A 19,432-nucleotide genomic window follows, 5' to 3' on the forward strand; every position below is an offset into this window, starting at 1 on the left:
TGACGCTCACCTCATCCGAGCTGGTCTGTATCTGGGGTAGATGAGGTTTTAGAAGCAGCTTGGAAGGAGGTGAAGAGCCTCAGTGTGTGTCTCACTGCCCAAATAACCGCCACACTGTTGAACCCCGACCCTCTGCCTCGGGCACCGCCACCAGGACACGGCACGGGAGCATCTGGGAACCCAGGAGAAAGCAGCGCCCTGCAGGAGCTGCCACCGAGCCCCAGGAGCCGGTGCGACCGCCGTGCCTGGGCCCGTGACCAGCGCTATACCTCATCCTTTTGTTGTTCTTTTGTTCTCCTCCTCCTTTTTCTCTTTTTTTAAGAACCAGAGCTTAGTGCACTCAATCACATTCAGGTTATTTTCTGTTGTAACTGTGCGATGCAGAGCAATCATACAGGGTGTGCTTGTACCACCTGCCCCATGCTGGCTCCTGCGAGCCCAACCGCCGCTTCATTCAGCACTTGCACTATTGATTGCTGAGCTAAAGGGCAAAGGAAGCAAGAGGCCAGAGTGGGAGGGATGATTCCATGGACAGTGGGTGCCCCCCCGTCATCTCTCCTGTTACAAAGCACGCAGATAAGCAGCGCTCAAAGGCTGGTTGCAGCCCTGCTCTGCTGCGGTCCTCCCCTCCCGTGAAGGGCCGGTGAGGTGACGAGCATCCCTGACGTGAGGAGCTGAGGCCAGTGCTGCTGCTCGTGGAGGGGCACCAAGCCCTCATGAAGCCTTCGCCTGCAGCGTGGACGGAGAGGGACCCTCGGAAGCAGGCAGAAGGGGCGTCCCACCAGCAGCACAGGTACTGAGCACTGACCCCATTTCCTACCACAATTCACTGTGTATGGATCTGCTAGAGCACCGTGCTTGCTAAAGGAGGGCATTTTGTGTTAATCCTTGCAGTGAGAGCCGTGGAGTGATGCGTGGTGTCCGACGGAGCAGCACTGCCCTCCCCGTACCCGACCGCCTGGGGACCTGCTGCGGACGCCTCTCGAATGTTCGCACTTTGAAGTCGGTGGCCTTGTTTTCTTTAAAGGGCTTGATCTTTTCATGCAGTTAAAGCTAAATGACCTTCCCCATCACGTTGTCCTAGTGCCCACCTCGAAATGAAGCTATGAACAAGCACCGGGATCATCTGAGCGATGATCCGGGACTCAAGAATCTGTCATTAATCTCAGAAGTTTATACCTCAGATATGAAAGCATCCAACTGAACTGGTACCGACACTTGGGAAGCGGCAGCTCCAAGTCTGAATTGACGCTTGTCCTTGAATTTGGTCACTGACAGCAGCAGACAAATAACACACAAAACCCCAACCGCAGAAGCACACAGAGAAAAGCACCGAGGAATTTTTGAGAAGCACCTGAAGCATTCACCCCATCAAAAAAATCAGAATTTGTATTCCCAAACCACGCGTGGGAGGGGTGATTTTAACCTTTTAACCTTAGAAACCTTTATACACAGCCTATGCCTTTGAAACTGCATTAGCTCCCTAAAAAGAATGAGGGGCATAAATGGGTCTGCTACTGTTAAAGGCACAAGGCAGATGCAGCCAGGCAGTCACCACAGCCCCTCTCCAGGCAGCTGCCTCAAAGGTAGAAGGACAGGGATGCATCAGAGTGATAAAACCAAGCACGGACACGGGGTTCTATGCTACTTCACACCTTCCGTGCTAAAGTCCCCCCAGGAGAGCCCCGCTGGGTTGGGAAGTTGTCAGAACTCCATTAGCCACAGTCAGCTGCTATCAAGAGCTGACCCTTCAGTCTGTAAGGGAAAGGGCAGCAGACACCTCACCGCTCGAGGGGCACACATCAGCCCCACAGCTCTGTGTGCATCCATCACCCAGGGGGAAAGGCAGAGTCAGGGCAGGACAGGCACAGGACTGACACTCACCCCAGTAGCTTTGCTGGAAGCCAGGATGTCAGCACACGGATGAACACCTCCGGCTGCCCTCACTCGTGTCTTGTGATAAACTTTGCTTTGATGACAGATTCCATTACATTTAACAGCTCCACCTTCCAATAACCGCCACAGAGGGGTGGACTAGGGGGTCCTTAAACCCAGTTCCATGTTCAAGACAAGGGGACGGGCTTGTGATGGAGACTTGAGAGTGGGAATAGATTTAAAAAGCAAATGGCAATTTTATACCTGTGTTCTGTAATGTTTTATATGTGCGTGGTCTTTCTTAATGTAAAACTCTTGTATTTTTGTGGTTTATATGCAGCAGGACTGAGGGCTGTGAGGGTGCACGCTGTTTTGTAGAATATTCTTAGCCAGTTTTCCCCAAGGAGGGAGACACTCAAGTATTCACCTTTTCATTGGCTTGTACCTGCATGTACAGTATCGGGGCAACAAGTGAAGATGATTAAAGCCAGCTTGAAAACTTTCTTCTGTGCTTGAGTTGAGCTCCTCCAAACATCCACAGCCCAAAATCACTTGTGCAGCCTAAAAAAGTCAACTCCCCCCCCCCCCACCGAACAGATGAGCTGGGGAGGAAGGGAAGAAACCCTCTTTTCAGGGAAAAAAGAGCAGGTTTTGACTTGAGGAAAGCACCACCACCATTGACATGCAAGCAGAGTCCCAGCAGCTCCTCCCTCCTCTGCAGCTGCACATCACCATTCACAAGCAGAAGGGAAACTGGCCTCGGGCTGTGGCCTTTAGGGACTCCTGAAGCCCCGGCCTTCCATGGTCTCAGAGTTACCGCTTCCTGTAAAAGCTTTTGGATGGGCCTTGGCCAGGTTTTGCTGAGCAGGGCTGTGAGGCTGCAGCGCCAGCATCCAGCTCTCCTGCGGGCACAGCAGCAGGAATGCTGCATCCCCCAGCTGAGCTGCGAGGCTCTCTTGTATATACAAGTGTCAACTGACCTGACTGTGCCCTGCCGAGCCTGGTTCTCTGCACGCTGACAGCCCTTGGCTTGCACAGACGCTGCTCTCTGCTGACATTTGGGACACGGCCCTGCTCCAAAGCAGATGGAGTTGGTGCGATTTGGACGAGAGGCTCCAAAGCCCACACCTGAAGTGAACAACTCCCAGCAGTGACAGCAGCATTCAGCACAATCTGTTGTGCTGGTGAAGAACACGGGAAGCAGCTGAGGTTTCACTGCAATGTTTTATTGGGAATTTACATATACACAGGGTAAAGCAGACTGCAGAAGTCTGACTTCTTGCTCACGCTGATGAGTTGAAGCAGTTGTGTTCTACTGAAGATGAGAAAAGAAATCTGACCCACCTACTACTTATGCCTAGATTAAAATGTCAGAAGCCACCTGGGAAGGGGGACTGGGATTACACAGGAACAAAACCATAATAGGAAACCAGTATAAATTAGGATGTCATTTTAAAAGAGTAAGAAAAGTGGCGGCGGGCTCTCAGCCCTCCGTAAGTTACCTCTCGAGTTAGACTGTTAAAAGTTAAATACTTCAATACCACATTTTAGACAGAAAAGCCACTCAAGTGCGAGTTTCACATTCCACAGCTTGCCCCACGCTGCGCGAGAATCCGGCTTGCTCAGGGGGGAGGGAGAGGGGTCTTCACAATGACTTTGGTTCCAACGAGGGTTGGCGAGCCAAGGCCTCAGCTCTGGAGAACTCCGCTCAAGGCAGGAGGTAGCAAGGCTTGCCTGCCCCTGGGCTCGGGTTCAAATCCAGTTCCTCAGCACCAAACCAGGTTCCCACCCCTCTGCTAACCACAACCCCTAATACTGACATTGAAGTGACTCCTAGGAGGCCTGACACCGCAGGCAGGATTAAGTGCAGACTTCCCAAGTCCCTCAGTCACACCTCCGCCAAGATACCCTGCAGGACACCAAGTGCTGCCCAGAAGCATTGGTGGAGGTTTGTGCAAGGAGGGGCCCGCCCCAGAAGTGTGCATTGACTGTGCTAAATACAGGGGAGCTCATGTTCTGATCACTGAGGTTTCACCGTGTCTGACAGTGTCGAGGCAGAGATGGGTCTCGGTTATGGAAAGAGGCTCAGGCTGAGCAGGCAGCCAGAAAGAAAAACCCTGAATGTCTCATGGAGCAGTTTTGAAGAACAGAACAGAAGGCAGAAATGGTCACAATGCAAGGGCTCATTTCCACATCTGAGTGCTGAGGGACTGATTGCTTCCCTGGGCACCTCCTCCACCCATTGACTGTCCATATCCCATCATGCCATTAGCTCCATAGAAGTTCATCCCAGCCATCTGCTGGGTCATCTGCAAAGAGGAGCGGAGAGGAGTCAAGGCTACGTCAAGGACATGGGTAGCCCACAGCAGTCAAAAGTAAAACTATTGCTCCCCAACACCATCACAGGCTTAAGGCAAGTTCTAGAGAGCTATGGTGAACAGAAGTCACTGGCTCCTCAGGGGTACAGCCGTTAGCAAGCTGAGGGAGTTTTCCTTTTAGCTGCCATTGCACCGACTTTTGATCTCCACCAAGCACCAAGAACTCTGGACAAGTTACTCCTTTGCGATCCCTCACCCAACTGCAGGAGCCAGGCTATGAAAGCCCTGAGGTATCCAGTAACAGGCCAGGTTCAACCACAGGAGCCTCCCCTGCCCTCCATCCACCTCTGCTCTGCAGCAGATCAGTGCCTTACCTGAGCAATGTTCCACTGAAGCTGCTGTGCCGGCTGCACACCATAGACAGGCTGGGGAACTGCTGCCATGCCAGCTACGTAGCCAGCCTGCTGTGCAGCCATCATCCCATTGGGAACACCAATGACAGCTGCCTGCACATTACCCACATATCCAGCTGGAATGGCCATGGGAGCCACCATCCCGGCAGCTCCAGGCTGGGCCATCATTCCCACCGACGGTCCCATCATGCCTCCCATCATGCTGCTGGAGGGGGCTACTCCTGGAAAGCTAGTGTATGCTGCTGCAGGATATGCCATCTGAGCTGGGGCCATGAACATTGCTCCTAGAAGAAGGCAGAGAGGTGGCCAAGGGAAGAACTGTCAGGGGATTAAATGCCAACCTTCAAATCAGGGACTATCACAACATCCACTTGGCCATGACACCCAGGCTAAGCTGCTCATTATGCTGCTCACCAGATCTCAAGAAGGACCACTTACCTTCCCACATCTTTCCCTGTCAGCTATCAGGACACCCCACCCTCTCTGCACTGACGTACTGCCGTTCAGCAGCTCCATTCTGAGATCTGTTACCTTGCGCAGGCAGCTGAGGTGTTTGAGAGCCGTACAAGGAGAGGATGGAGTCTTTAGAGAGCTGCTTCTTCCCCACTTCCTCCCCTTTGCTTCCTGGCTCAGGGAACAGATTCAGGTTTTCAGGAACAGAACCAGCACTTCCAGAGGTTGGCATAGAGCCAGTGACCTGAGACAGAGACAGCAAAAGCACATCAGCCACGTTCAGCACCAGGTAAGACAGATCCTCATCAAGCATCAAGCACTGATGTTCCCCACTCACCTTCCTGGAGTCAGAGTTTGATCCCACCGATGCAAAAAGATCAAGATCCTTCTCTAAGCTGCTCGGCCTGCCGTTTGTCACTGTGCTTGTCACAGGAGCATCTGGAAGAGACCAAGCTCTGACGGACTTTCACACGGATGGCCTCGGGCTGAGGGCAGCCTCGTTGCCAGCATGCCACTCAACCCAGCGGCCTGACCTGTAATCTGCTGCAGCCAACACATGTTGCCAGCTCTTTGCTTGCCCTTTGGTGCTGAGAAGGAACTGGCTCAGGACCAAGGATGTGCACTGTGCTGTATCTGCCCTATTAACCTCAGAGCAGCCAGGAGCCACAGTGTCTGGAGATCACCACAGCAGCTGCTGCACAAGCACAGGCACTGTACCGGCAGAGAGGAAAACAAGGAAAACTGTTTCTGCTCCAGCCTTCAGCACTGTGCTTGAGTTGCAGTGGAGTAGTTAATAAAACTCTAGTGTTCCCATCAGCTATTGTTCACCTGACATGGAAAGTTGAGTGCTAAAAGCACTCACAAGATCAAGGCTGGGGTGTATGGTCATTGTAGCACCTGCAATAACGTTGGAAAGGCTCTTACCAAGTCCTAGCAAGTCCATTACTGGCTCAGTAGATTTAGGAGAACTTTTTCTAGACTGCTGTGCTTCTTCTTTCTTTTGAGGCTGGGGAGAAAGAACAGCAGAGGCCTTGGTCACATTATGGATTTACTCTGATACATTAAAGGTTTTAATGAGAGATTAACCCTTGAAATCCTTGATCTTCCAGTGCTTTCAAAGCAAACAATTTAAGTATTACACGGTTGGTTTATTGTCCCACTGTGTTGGAGCCCACTGCCAAATTCAAGCATGCTCTAAACTAGGAAAAAAGGAACAGCTCAAGCTGGAAAGCTAAGCAAGGAGTAGGTGGATTCCAATCCTCTGCGCTGCAAGGCAGGACACATCTGCTTAGTATCTGGTTGATCAGAGAAAAACAAGCCACTACCATTAATGTGACTCAATGCACCCACTGCTGTGACTGGGGGCAGAAAAAATGCTTCCATATCAAGCTGGATTACCTCTGTTCTGCTTGAGAGAAGTCTTTACAATTGATCCATGACCATGCCTTTTGGTCTTACCATTTTCACCTTCTCAAAGATGATAGGTTCCAGTTTTCTTTCTGATACTGGTTCATTACTCCTTTTCCATTTGTCATCCTTTTCTTTCTGGAAGGAAAAAAAACCACTAACGTGAGGGTCAAAACTAATGTCATTTACCAAGAGAAAGTTCAGAGTTCAGAGTTACTACTCTATAAAGCCAGAGGATAGAGCTAAAGAGCTACATTTGAAGCTAGCCCTGATCTGAGGAAGGTCCCCTCCAGTTTAAATTCGTTCTCCATAATGAGTGACTGCAACCAGCCCTGGAGAAGAGATTAGTCACTAATACAGGAAACATCTAAACTCTATTCTCAGAGGCACTGCTTACTCATCAGACAGACACACACATCTTAACATGCATTCAAGCTTCTGCAGAATTGATTAGACACTAACCCTAAAAGCACTGATGTCAATACTTCGGTCCATGTACTTCTTCTTCTCATATTTATCCCGAATGAAGCTCTCCACAGCTCTGCAAGCAGCTTGTTAAAGACCAATGATTCAAGAATAGAAGACTTACATAGATTATTTGACATGTGGATACAAGGTACAGGCTGTAACTAAACTAATGACTGTTTAAAGAGCACTTCCAGCAGTAACTTTCTTAAAATAATTTAGCGTTGGTTCCAACTACTTCAGCTCCTCAATTTTTGCCCTTGAATTATTCCAAGCATGACAGTGCTATAAAAGGTACATCAAATCAGGGCTTAAATTCCTGGTGTATTTTCTTCCCTGATGTCTATTTATTTCAATCATCATCTAAGAGCATACATGTCATTAGCACAAATCAGGCAGAGAAGTGAATCCTGCGTGTACAAAAGCACCTCAGCCACCAGCTTAAGCCACAAATGATGGCAGAGCTGCTCCTGTGTTTCTTTAGGGTCACATCTGTGCTATACTCCTGGTGCACTCAGTACCTACAAACCCTCCTGTAAGGCAGAATTTTTCAGAAGTGTTAAACCTTTATATCTGCCCCCACTGAGACTTTAAACTCCTCAGCACTTTTGACAGCCAACCTTCCTATCTGCCACATAAAGTGCATCTCATGCCATAGCTCCAGGTTGTAACATTCATGTTCCAGTTCTGCACCCTTCGAGCTCAGAAGCAATCCTCCGAGCTCTCTCCTGCTCCGTTCCGTAAGCACGCAGCCACGCTCACAGGGTGCCAGGCTAGGAACTCAGTCCTCATTCTCACAGCTGATGCCCAGGCACATAAAGTGAAACCTCCTGTGCAAGGAGTGCAGCTGCAAAGCTACAAGATGAAAAGGCTCTGTGTTTCCCCAGCAGCAAAGGAAGACAGGATGCTGATCCGTTTGAGGTCTCCTGAAGTTCTCTGGCAGGTAGGCTTCATAAAGACGATTTGCTTTGCCATTTCCCATCTCTTGTATGCACTGCAATTCAAAAGGATTCTTGTTTGTTTCATAGACATTAAAGCTCTTACATATGCTAACACACCAGGCTACCAAGCAAGAGTCTATCTGTGTTAACTGGGAGGTACATGTAGACTTCTGAAGCCTGTTCCACACATGAAAGCCACCCTGCAGGGTTTCAGTGCCAACCTCCAGGCTGGGAATCCCTGATGCTGCTCCTACGATCCCTCTGTCCCATACAACTGGTCAATCCTAAGCCCCACAACACAGTGTTTGTCTGAAGACAAGATAAATATCACATTAGGAACCTAAAGTCACTCTGGAAGTCCAGGATTTGTCCTCAAGACCACCTCAAAGAGGAGGTGTGCAGCAGCTCCAGACAACAGCAGCTTTACATACACTTGCTGAGCATTTGTCCTTCCCCCTGATGTTTGCTGAGCCTGAAGTGATGGCATTTTCCTTCCCAACCTAACCTAGCTTGGAATCTTCTTCCTGCTTCACTTCCCACAGCTTTGGCCTATTCAGACTTTCACTTCCAGGTTTATGAAGCCCCCCTAAGAGAACACCACTGCTGATGTTTCACTCACCTGTATCTGTTCTTGTGTCCACTGGTCCAGATTGACAGATTTTACCCTGGATATATGAACTCCTAGGTTCCTGTGGATCCCAGCACAACGAATACAGATGAATACACCGATGTTCCAGGATGCCCATCGTGGCCCTGCAAAGAGACACAAGTGTTTCATACCATGAAGTTAACCTGTGGCTGCCTTCAGCAACTGAGAAACTGGACCAAGTGAACTGGGACTGAGGTGTTTACATTTTCATCCCCATTAGTAACTGGAATTAAACATCGGTGGCATGTTTAAAGGTTGTCTCCCAATCATATACTTTTAGAACTGGTATTTTATTGCCCCCCTCTTCCATTCTGAGAGCTCTACACAAGACAGACAATTCTAAGGGGAGGAGGGAAGAAAAAAAGGTATCTAAACCACCCAAGACACTACAAACCCCTGATTTCATCTTGCTTAGCCCATGGAATAGTCATATCAATGTAAGTCTGTGCTCCTGCTTTAGCAATGGAGAATCTTTCCTGGAGAACCATATTGCAGTGGAATCAGCTCCAGAATACCCACTACTGCTCTAGGAAAAGCAGCGTAAAATACTCAGCACTTGACATAGGGATTGCATCATGAAATCTTCTGCTACTCTTATGCAGGAAGCTACAGCTGAGCAAGGAGAGCAGCACAAAGCCCAGAACCTTGGCCACCAAGGTGCAGAGCCAGTGGCAGAAGGCAGGCTGCAATCCTGGCCCAAGGCTGAACAGTTCACTCTGCAGTTTCTACAGCTCTGAGCACCCCAACGGGTTGCATGCGGCTTGCACGCAGGCAGGAGAGCTCCGAGGTGCGGAAGGGAAATCATGCCAAGGAGAAAAGACACAAGGGAAAGACTGCCAGGCTCAGCTTTACTCACTGCAAACAGCTCCCTGAAGGAACCCCAGCAATGCATTGCCCAGAGGACAACAGGGGTCATAGGGACTCCCACCACTCGCAGCTCCCCCCCAGCCAGGACCAACAGCCCCTGGCCAGCAAAACCCTCAGTCCTGCTGAAGGAAGACCAGGAACATGCCTCTCAGTGCAAGACAAGCAGGTTTTTAAACTAAATCCTCCAGCTAGAGCTGCCATCCAGGGGCTGGATGTCACTGTCAACGGCTAACCGGCCAAAGAGGCACAGCAAAGCCACATCCTGAAAAATGGAGCTGATAGTCTCCAATAAACCATGCCAGCTCTTCCTACAGGCATCACTGCAGATGAGTTATTCTGTCTTTTCTTGCCACAGTTAAAATAGCAAGCCTCAAAGCTAATGAGACTGAGGTGGGAGGGGGAAGAGGGGGAAAGTGTAATTTCAAAGCTCTAAAAAAGCAGCACTGCATTTGACTCTCCTAGATATGTTAGATGGTTGTTAACAGTTTCCTGGCAAAGTTCAGAGCACCCCAAGGGATTTGGGGCTGCTGAAGCAATTGGTGGCTCATGGTCCCCTTCAGGGCAAAGACATGCACTTTCTAACTTGCCTCCAGAACCTACCCCAGCTAACGCATGTTATGATTTTAAGAGTGTCTCTTAAGCCTTCTGGCCTGTCCTGCCATTGCCTTCTGCCTTGTCACTAGAAGAGTGGCCCTTGAGAATATTTAATGAAGATTATAAAAGTCACTTTCCAGCTTGGGAAGAACTCTTGGTGAAGACACTCTTACCTATACCTCAGCCCCTTTATTATACCTACCAAAATCTAGGACTAACTGCACCAAAGCAGGGGCCCATACATTTAGCAGCACCTAAGTAAGGCACAGGAACAAAAGGCTTGTTCAGTGTTACACCTGTAACAATCCAAGGCGAAGCCAGGACCCTGCTCCTTCATTTGATTTATTCATGGAGCTCTCTCCCAGTGACACCCTGAAGCTCTAACGCAAGAATGCCAGCAGGATTAAGCACAGGAGTCAAGGTTAGATTTAAACTCTAGATATATTTAGCCTTTGTAGGACTAAAAGGATTAATAGGCAGCTAGATACTACATCAGGCTGTAGTAATCAGCTCACTGGTTTATCACATGTGCTAGCTCAAGCCACTGCAACCTCCCACCCTGCGATGCCACATAAGAGAGTGACTCAGTGTAGAGCCTGTGACACCCATCCTGCTTCAGCCTTACCTCATCTGCGATGCAGGACCTGAAATAGCAGGAGCTGGGTACAGGAGGAACAGCTGACTGATGCTGCAGCTCCCAGCTCTGGAAGACTCCAGGACTGAAGCAGCTTCCTTATGCCAGTGAATGTTTAAGAGGAAAAAGGTACAGGCTTTCAAAAACCCTCCTGGCAGCTAGCATTTGCTTTGGTGATAAACATGTATTACACAACCCAGGGTAGGTCTCTTCACTGATGCTATTCCAGCCAGGGCTTGGCCATGCTCGCAGTGTGCTGAACTGGTGTCACAGCCTTCCTTCTGGCTCTGGACAAAACTCCAAGCCTGCAGCTACCTCTGCAGTCCTGCAAGGCACATGGATGTGAACTCTATCCAAAACCATGGTGTGTTCAGATAGAACTAGTAATGTCTTTAGCCCAGTTCCACAGCCCTGTATTCTATCAACACTGTGATAAAAAGAGAAAAGAGGAACAAGACATGGCCAGAGTGAAAAGCTGCTTTAAGATAAGGAGCTGCACAAGAGAAGCACTTCCCTCAACAGCAGCAGAGGGCTGACAATACACCAGGGTGAGAGTCATGCTTCAATCATCAGCACTGGTCAGAGCAGTGGCTTGTTAGCAGCAGTGTGAGGCAGGTGAAACTTGTCCTGCTGAGTGAAGCTCCAAATAACTCCATGCTCATTAAAATCATCAGTTGGTGTCTTGGGCTGTGACGGACATCACAAGGTTTCTACTGCTGAACACAAGAGTCTCCCAAGCAAGACAGCCTGTCCTAACCGGGCTGCCAGCCAGGAAGCAGAGACGTCCCAGTTAGGTTGGGTCAGATGCAACATGCAGAGGCACCAGCCCAAATACATGCCCTCACTAGACCTTCAGCTTTGCTAGTATCTAATCCCCCAGTCATTAAGCTAAACCAACATTTTTACCATCTCCTTTCTCACAAAGCACTTTGTTTAGGGGCAAGAGGGAAGGGTGTTGCTGCACACGTAAACAAGCCTCCCACTTCCCTCTTTACAGGCCACAATGATGGAGCTTGCACTAGAAATCAAATGAGGAAGTGCCCAGTGAAGAACTTTGTCCACTCAACTTCCCCAGCTTCACATGCCCTTCTCAAGGTGACTGCCTGCAGAAAGCCCCAGGTGGTATTTACAGATGTGCGTGCAGTCAATGTTGGAGCTTCTAACTTCCCACAGGCTAAACCAAGCTGAAGATGTACCAACGCTCCAGTGACGGAGCATTGACAGAAGGGCAAAACCACCTCAGCAGACGTTAAGGGTAAAGTTTCTCAGAGAAAGCTGGTTTTATCTCAGTGAGCAGTGTTTATCAGCATTCCTAGAGCGCTATCTGCCCTTGCAGCCTTTGTGCACACCCCAACACTCACCACTAATTGCGTGCATAGCACACCACAGGGAGCACTTTACCCTTTGGGTTGAGTGATTCATGGAAACTAAGGCTTTAGGACAAGGCTAACAAGCATTCAGCTTGTGAAACCACTAGAAACATGAAAGAAATTGGTCCTTGCATGAATACTCTTGCTAATGTTATAAAAATAGTTCCCCTGAGGAATCATTTTATCCTGTCCCTACAGCCACCAGATGGCTTTGGAGCTCAGGCCTAAAGTCACCTCCATATGCAAAACTGGGAGTTTGCTGCAATGACAACCAGCAGTTGCTTTTTTTTCAGTGTTATGGCTAATTTTAACATCCATGGTAAGCAAGTTACTTGGCAGTGACCCGAGCCGGGCATAGCTTGTTCTGTGCTGATTTAGTACCTCGTGCCCCTGTACATCACCCCATCTGCACACAGATCCTGTGTAGAGGATGCCAACCACCTGCAGGTGAACATGAGGTCAAAGAAAATGAGTTGTAAGAATCGAACCAGATTGAAGAGCCCAGCTACACTCAGTTCTGGCACAGTAGTAAGGATAGATCAGACCACATTGGGATATCTTCCTAGCCTGGCAGGGGTTGCTGGAAGATCACGAGCTTAAAAGCACCTCCTGCTCAGTCAGCTTTCATTTGAGAAAGCTGCACTGAATACCTGAGTGTATTCCTGAGCGAGGATGCGCTGCCATCCAGCAGAGACTGGAAAGCCATGTGCAAGACACTCAGCTGCTCCATCAGTGCTTCCATGAGCCTGTTTCACAGCCTGGTTTATATCCCAGGCTGTCAAAATAAACCCCGCATACCAAGCTGCTCATACTGGCTTAAGTTAGCATCTAAGCTGGCATCATTAATGCCTACAAGGGCTGCCTGAATGATCTGCCCTTATGAAAAGGCTCCAAATTCCCTTTAAAACCCCAGCACGGCATGGCTAGGCCATTTCACATTGTGTCTTAGTCACTTGCTGAAAGTTCACACCCTTAAGTGGTTTTAATGAAGGAATCCCGAAGGGATTCACTCCTCACCCTTTATTCAGGAATTAGACTTTGGCTGAAGCTACCCAGGCAAGTTTCTTCTGTAATAACCCTCCAGAAGGCATTTAAAAATAAAACAGAAGTTGGCTGCAAAGCCCCTGATCTTCTGAGAGGGGGGGGTCAGGGAAAAAGAGCTGCTTTCATGGGCAGGAAGGAGGGAGCACCGCTATTCAGAGCCTGATGAAATATTCTTGGTGCAAACAACCCTTTGCCTCGCGGGCTCCCTGCCTGGGAGAGCTCCAGCAAAGCCCAGCTGTAACAGAGAGATGCTCCTGCTCTGCCCATTGAGCCCAGCTAACACTGCTACATGTGTTGGAGCAGGGCTCCCTACAAGCAGCCCCTCTCAGCACTCGCAGGGGAAGTGGATGTGGGAAACTCTCCTTGGAGCCGGATAATCCCTGTGAGATGACGGTCACATCCTCAGTGAGTCAAAGTTGAAAAGCTCTACTTTTTCAGAGCCAAATGAGGAACAGCCAAGTATCCAAGAGCTGCCTTTGACTTGTGGTTTCCTTACTCTGGAACGAGGTTGCTTAATGACTTACTGAAATGCATTCTGCTCATAGAAAAGCTATGACAAAGGCTGTCTTACAAAACAGCTTCCTCTGCTCTTTACTGTAGATGTCTGTTCTACAGTCAAATGTCCAGATGAGCCTGGGGAAACAAGGTAAGCTCTGCTAGTGAGTGAAAAGCACAGAAACTCAACTTCAAGAGCTCCAGATTACACTATTTAGTTATTAAATAGCAATTTAGTTATTAACACATGCTAGTTAGTTACTGGCCTGAGCATGCACCCCAATGCAGCACTCATGGCCCTACCCCAGATCTGGACCCGCGTGAAGCACCACTACCTTCCTACCACTACCCCCAGATGTAGTACCAGACTAAGCTATTTGTGTAGCTTTCAGGAAGCCATTGGAACCCAGAGAAACAGGGATGCTAAAGCCAAAATGCTTGGTAGGAAGGGAGCTTGATAAGGGTATATGCCTTGTCAAGTAGCTTAGTGGTTCAAAACTTCAACTTGATGCCACCTTTTGGAAGAGGAAAGGGCTGGTTTGGAGGTTTTTCTTTGTCTTGGGTTTGCTTCTGGTTCTTCCCCCTGCCCCCGAAAAAGATCACTGCAGTAATTATAGGCTTTAACCAGTCTCTGCAGAAAAAAGGAAGAGAAAGAGCCAGAGACATCTATAGGGGTTGAAAATACTGCTTCCAACAACAGCTTGGAGCTTTGCCTTCAAGTCTTCTTGGCTGTATTAGCAACAATGGGTATACCCTCTCCTCCAAACCATAATGTTTGCTACAGGTACCTTACTGACCAAGTGAGACCAAGCTGACCAGTGCTGTGATTCAATAGTCTGCTGATGAAGGAGTTATGGCACAACAAGCTTTCGGTGAATATGAGCAGTATGGTTTATATTAATATTAGTTTGGCTGGACCAAACCAACTAGGATAAGCTACCTCCCCCATTCCATGAGAAGTCATCCTTCCTTAACTGCACCTACTCTACCCCAAGCTTTTTATCCTGCTCTTCCTGCTTCCCATCCAATGTTTAACCACCTCTGCACAGGTAGCTTCAAAGTTCTCCCCCTCTTTCAGAAAACAGCAGTTGAAGAACTCAGACCTGGCTTTGCATTTGGTAACAAATGGTTTCCCACCCAACCACTGAAGTCAGAAGGGGTTGATTTGGGCACAGAACCCACAGCTCTCACAACACACAAGGGATGAAGGGAAGAGTCAGACAAGCCAGGAAGAGCACAGGGCAACCTTCACCGTGGACAGAGATCAGTCCTCGCTGGTGCTGCCTGCGCAGGAACCTGCCATTCCAACGCCAACACAACTGGATCCAAGGAGCCTGTTGGATAGATAGGACTGGAAGAGTAGAGGGGAAGAGTTTGGGAGAAGAAGAGAATCAAACAGAATTAGCTGTACATTACACACATTCAGCCCAAGCTCCAGAGGCAGAAATGCAGAGAAGAATCCAGTTAATCTCAGTGCTACTCGACAGAAGACACTTCAATTTACTGGAAGCATCTGAACACTTCGTCAAGTCCAGCTTGCACACATTATACCACATCCCTCCACATCTACATTGCAATTTCAGCCTCCAGACTCATTCTGATGTTCAGCAGTGCATCTTCTGACAGATACTCAATAGTCAGACTGCTTGAGAGTCTCACCATCTCTCACACACGTGAAATCACACCACCACAACTGCCCCCAGAAGGCCCTTTGCATGAGGAATGCACAGGTAGAGGAAATCCCCCTCTCACTCAACAGCTTCTTTTAAGGTGTTTTGTCCAAGCTATGAATACAAAGGCCTTCAAAAAGAGGATTATGATAATCCCTCACTCCAGCTTCTAGTGAAGACACTGCACCACCTCAGCCATGCTGGGCAGTGCTGAGGGCTGAGCTGCACCACTGCAGCGCTGCCAGGACTCCACACAGGACCATTGCTCTGGATCAGCACCACCTGTATGGTGACAGCACTGAGAGCTGCACATGAAAACAACCCAGATGAGGAAATCTGCTGTTCTGTTTGTGCCTAACACAGCTGGACCGTGTCCTGAAAGGCTGCCACTGAGCTTCCAAGTCCTGTTTTGATCAAGTAATGAAGCCCCCCCCCCCAAAGATCTAAGCTCCACTGCCAGAAAGCAGTCGAGCCACGCTCTGCTTAGGCACAGGATGTACTGCTCACTACCTGCCACACATCACCCAGTTTACCCAGTTACTTTGGGCCCAAAGTTTGCAATGCAAAGAGGAAGAAGCAGGCAGGGATCTCACCCAACTTCCTCCACAAGAGCCTCTAACCACTGCAGTTTCACTGTTGTAGAGGCAAAACACCCTGAGCTTGCTTTCCCAGTCCTCTTATCCTTCTTCCCAAACGCAATGACTTGGATCCAGGACATTAACAGCTGTCTAGGGAAGCCAAAGAGGCTCATGTTTCTGCAGTTAAAGATATGAATTGGACTAGGAATCAGTTGTACACACTGCTTGATGGTAAGCAAGTAGTAACAAGAACACAGAAGACCTTCTCCCTAAGCAATCATGCTGATGAGGGTAGAAGAGATGGATAACACTCAGCTGTTTACCAGCAAGAGCATGTTTCCTATACTGACCCCAGAGTGCAGGGCCCAGCCAATAGCCAAGAGAGCTGATGCTCCTGAAAATGTGACTTTTACTCTACCACAGAGAATGCCTCTAGAGCATGAAGTCAAGTGGGTCCATACCAGCCCTGCAGCTTATGCTCACAGGTACTGCAATCTTGCTTAGTTCTGCATATAGAAGAGGGGGAAAAGACAGTAATGAAACCCAGCAAGCAGTTAGGTCATTGGGAACAGGCATAATGGAAGAGTGGGTGGCATCTGAACAGTCTCTGCCTATGTGTCATGCTAGCTTTGAAACGCTCACATCAAGCAGGAAACCACTTCAAAATTCAGTAACTTCAGCAGAAAAACAGATGGTCAAAAGCCAGGGTTTTATTGTCACTGTCCTGATAGGTGCTGTATGAGCTGCCAGTTCTTACTCTGCCTTCAAGCAGCATTCTTTGTGTGCCTCAAAAGCAGCATAGCCCGAGCAGAGCAGCAGGCAGCTGTAGAGAAGAGCAGCCATCCTTCCAGGTAGGCCTGGGACTGCTGACAGGAGGCATCTGGAGCTAGCAGCTACCACGTGGCCTCTCATTAGCACACACTTGCAGTTTTAGTTATCAAGAAGCCATACATCAAATAAAATGTGCTCTTTGCTGGAGTACACCTGGGGCTCATCTCCATATGCAAAGCAGAACCTTGCAGTTACTTTGAGCAGCAGTAAGAACATCAGGCCTTTTTTGCCATCATTGCTGCAACCCAGTTCCAGTGCCTTGCTGGGAGAACACCACATTAAGCCATGGGAACCAAAGTGCAGCCCAGTTTGATGCTTAGACTGGCACCAACTACCAGTTGCATGCCTGCCTGAGAGCGAGTGCATCTACCCCTCCTGTGGCCACAAACTCCATCTGCTGCCCTCGAGGAGATTCCCCATCTCCATGAATCCCATTAGTATAGTGGGTAATCGTTTCGCCAGGCACCTCAGTGCAACAGAAGTCCACTCTTCCTGACTGATGCAGCCTTGCTTCCAGCTTTGGTGGCAATGCTGAACTGCAACACTTGGACTTTAATGCATAACTAACTGGGATACTGCACTTCCAGGATGTCCTATGAACAGGAGAAGCTACGTGATCACATCAAATAACCTGGAACTGTGAGGAGAATTTGTTTCCCTATTGTGTACACTACTGTCTCATGCCTCAGAAGACAAGATAAGCAGCTATTCTTGCCCTTGGCACTGTTGTTGGGTGCCAAGAGATAAGTGATTTCCATGCGAGAGGAACACTGTGCTCTCTGCCAGCAGCACCACCTTCAACCTACACAGTCAACCAAAGGCAGTTGTGAACCACGTCTCAAAGTAAGGCAGGTTGTTAGGATGAGGTTCCTGTGTCCGAGGGCTCCTAGAGCAGGGCTGCAAGCACATCCTACCAACATCACGTTAATGCTGTGCAGCAGTGCTCTCTCCAGTTTTTAGAGGTCACCCTGAGGTGAGTCTCCCACATGGACACAGAAAGACCCTGCTCTTAGTTCATTTATTGCAGCTCTCAGGAAACAAGCCTCAAGTTCAGATCCCCAAATGATTATAAAGCTCATTAAAACAGGATTTTAGCAAGGCACGGGCATAACCTTAACTCTTTCACTACAGGAAAGCAAAGCATTTCACAGCAGCAAACCACAGAAGGGGATCTGGAACAAGGAACAGTTGTTCCATTCATTTGTTTTGTCTTCTGGAATTCAAACATCCGCATCTGACTCTCCTTTAGGAAAGATAAGGACTGGATCCCAACGTGCCTTGAAAGCAGCGGCAAAGGAAGCACAGGGCAAACATCTGAAATTCCTTCAGTGGTTCCAAGGCTCCAGTTCCTTCCTTTCCCTTCCACACTGCACCTCCAAACACAGCTCCGGCCCGGGCCCCAGGCACCAGGGCTGCTTCCCAGGATGTGACTCCTCGGCGGGGATGCCCTCCAGAATTACGCAACGCGGCCTCCAGGTTCCTCTGAGCACGGGACCCTCCGGAGCGCAGCTCCCACCCGGGAGGAGGGGTTCCCACACCGGCACTTGGGGCCCAGCAGATGAGCTCCCACAGAGCGATGGGCAAAGGGGGCTGGAGGCCCGCGGGGCCGCTCCGGGGCTGCCACAGCGCTGCCGCGGCGCGCACCGGGAGCTCAACGCGGCTGAGCCCAAGCCTGCTCCTCTGCTGGGGGCTGCAGCAGGCACCCAGCGCGGCTCAGCCACGGGGGAACCGCCCCCTCCTGCCAGCCCCAAACCCCCGGCCCCACCGCAGCAGCCACAGGCAGCCCCTGCCCGCAGCCGGCTCCTTCCCTGCCCGCTCACGGGGGGCCGGAGCGCGGAGCCATCACCCCCTCCACGGCCCAACCGGGCCCGTCCCTGCGGCGGCCCCCAGGGAGGGGGGACGCGGGGGGCACCGTGCGGCCCGGCCCCTGCAGGCCCCGCCGAGCCCGCGCGGAGGCGCCGGTACCTTTGGCCTGGCAGTCGGCGCAGAACTTGTTCTCCTCCTCGGCCAGCAGCGCCGCCAGCACCGCCTGGTACCGCTCCACGTCGCGCACGGTCTTGCCCGTCATGGCGCGGCCGGCGCTGCCCGCCGAGAGGAGGGAGGGGCCAATGCAGGTTGTGGGGTGCAGGTGGTGGTTTGGGATGCAGGTGATGGTTTGGGGTGCAGGTGGTGGTTTGGGATGCAGGTGATGGTTTTGATGCAGGTGGTGGTTTGGGATGCAGGTGGTGGTTTGGGATGCAGGTGATGGTTTGGGATGCAGGTGGTGGTTTGGGATGCAGGGGGGTGGTTTGGGATGCGGGGATGCAGGTTATGGGGTGCAGGTGGTGGTTTGGGATGCAGGTGATGGTTTGGGATACAGGGGGGTGGTTTGGGACGCAGGGGGATGGTTTGGAATGCAGGGGGATGGTTTGGGATGCAGGGTGGTGGTTTGGGATACAGGTGATGGTTTGGGATGCAGGGGGGTGGTTTGGGATGCAGGGTAATGGTTTGGGATACAGGTGATGGTTTGGGATGCAGGGTAATGGTTTGGGATACAGGTGATGGTTTGGGATACAGGTGATGGTTTGGGATGCAGGGGGGTGGTTTGGGATGCAGGGTAATGGTTTGGGATACAGGTGATGGTTTGGGATGCAGGGTAATGGTTTGGGATACAGGTGATGGTTTGGGATACAGGTGATGGTTTGGGATACAAGGTGACGGTTTGGGATGCAGGGGGATGGTTTGAGATACAGGGGGATGGCTGTGGGATAGAGGGGGTTGTGGGATGCAGGGCGAGGCTGGCGGCTCCCTGGAGTGGGCAGCAGGAGGAGGAAGCCAAAAGCAAATGC

The 19,432-nt window shown here is 50.1% G+C and overlaps 1 protein-coding gene across 2 annotated transcripts; it reads right to left on the minus strand.

Annotated features, from left to right (window-relative positions):
• Positions 1-3,080: 3,080 nt before the first annotated feature.
• On the minus strand, positions 3,081-18,688 carry SMAP2 (small ArfGAP2). 2 transcript variants are annotated; one of them, XM_057403448.1, is made up of 10 exons: positions 18,570-18,688; positions 8,492-8,625; positions 7,840-7,925; positions 6,929-7,007; positions 6,518-6,604; positions 5,984-6,065; positions 5,397-5,497; positions 5,138-5,303; positions 4,568-4,890; positions 3,081-4,184 (listed from the first exon to the last, which is right to left on the minus strand). In XM_057403448.1, the coding sequence occupies exons 1-10, from the start codon at positions 18,670-18,672 to the stop codon at positions 4,059-4,061; spliced, it is 1,287 nt and encodes a 428-aa protein (XP_057259431.1). In that variant the 5' UTR covers positions 18,673-18,688; the 3' UTR covers positions 3,081-4,058. The 2 variants fall into 2 exon arrangements, with proteins under 2 accessions (XP_057259431.1, XP_057259430.1); XM_057403447.1 differs by having other exon boundaries at positions 5,397-5,512.
• Between the last annotated feature and the right edge of the window lie 744 nt (positions 18,689-19,432).

This window comes from Pezoporus wallicus, unplaced genomic scaffold, assembly GCF_028554395.1.
Source record: "Pezoporus wallicus isolate ANWC-B61680 ecotype Strahan unplaced genomic scaffold, APGP_CSIRO_Pwel_v1 contig_8232, whole genome shotgun sequence".
NCBI classification, from domain to species: Eukaryota; Metazoa; Chordata; class Aves; order Psittaciformes; family Psittacidae; genus Pezoporus; species Pezoporus wallicus.

What these genes read in the sequence shown, in the direction of transcription:
- SMAP2 (XM_057403447.1), bottom strand. Translation starts at nt 18,672, where the DNA reads ATGACGGGCAAGACCGTGCGCGACGTGGAGCGGTACCAGGCGGTGCTG. An exon ending in TCTTTGAGAAGGTGAAAATG is followed by an intron (nt 6,066 to 6,517) that starts GTAAGACCAAAA and finishes CTTTCTCCCCAG; the next exon opens with CCTCAAAAGAAAGAAGAAGC. An exon ending in TTCAGTGGAACATTGCTCAG is followed by an intron (nt 4,185 to 4,567) that starts GTAAGGCACTGA and finishes TCCTCTTTGCAG; the next exon opens with ATGACCCAGCAGATGGCTGG.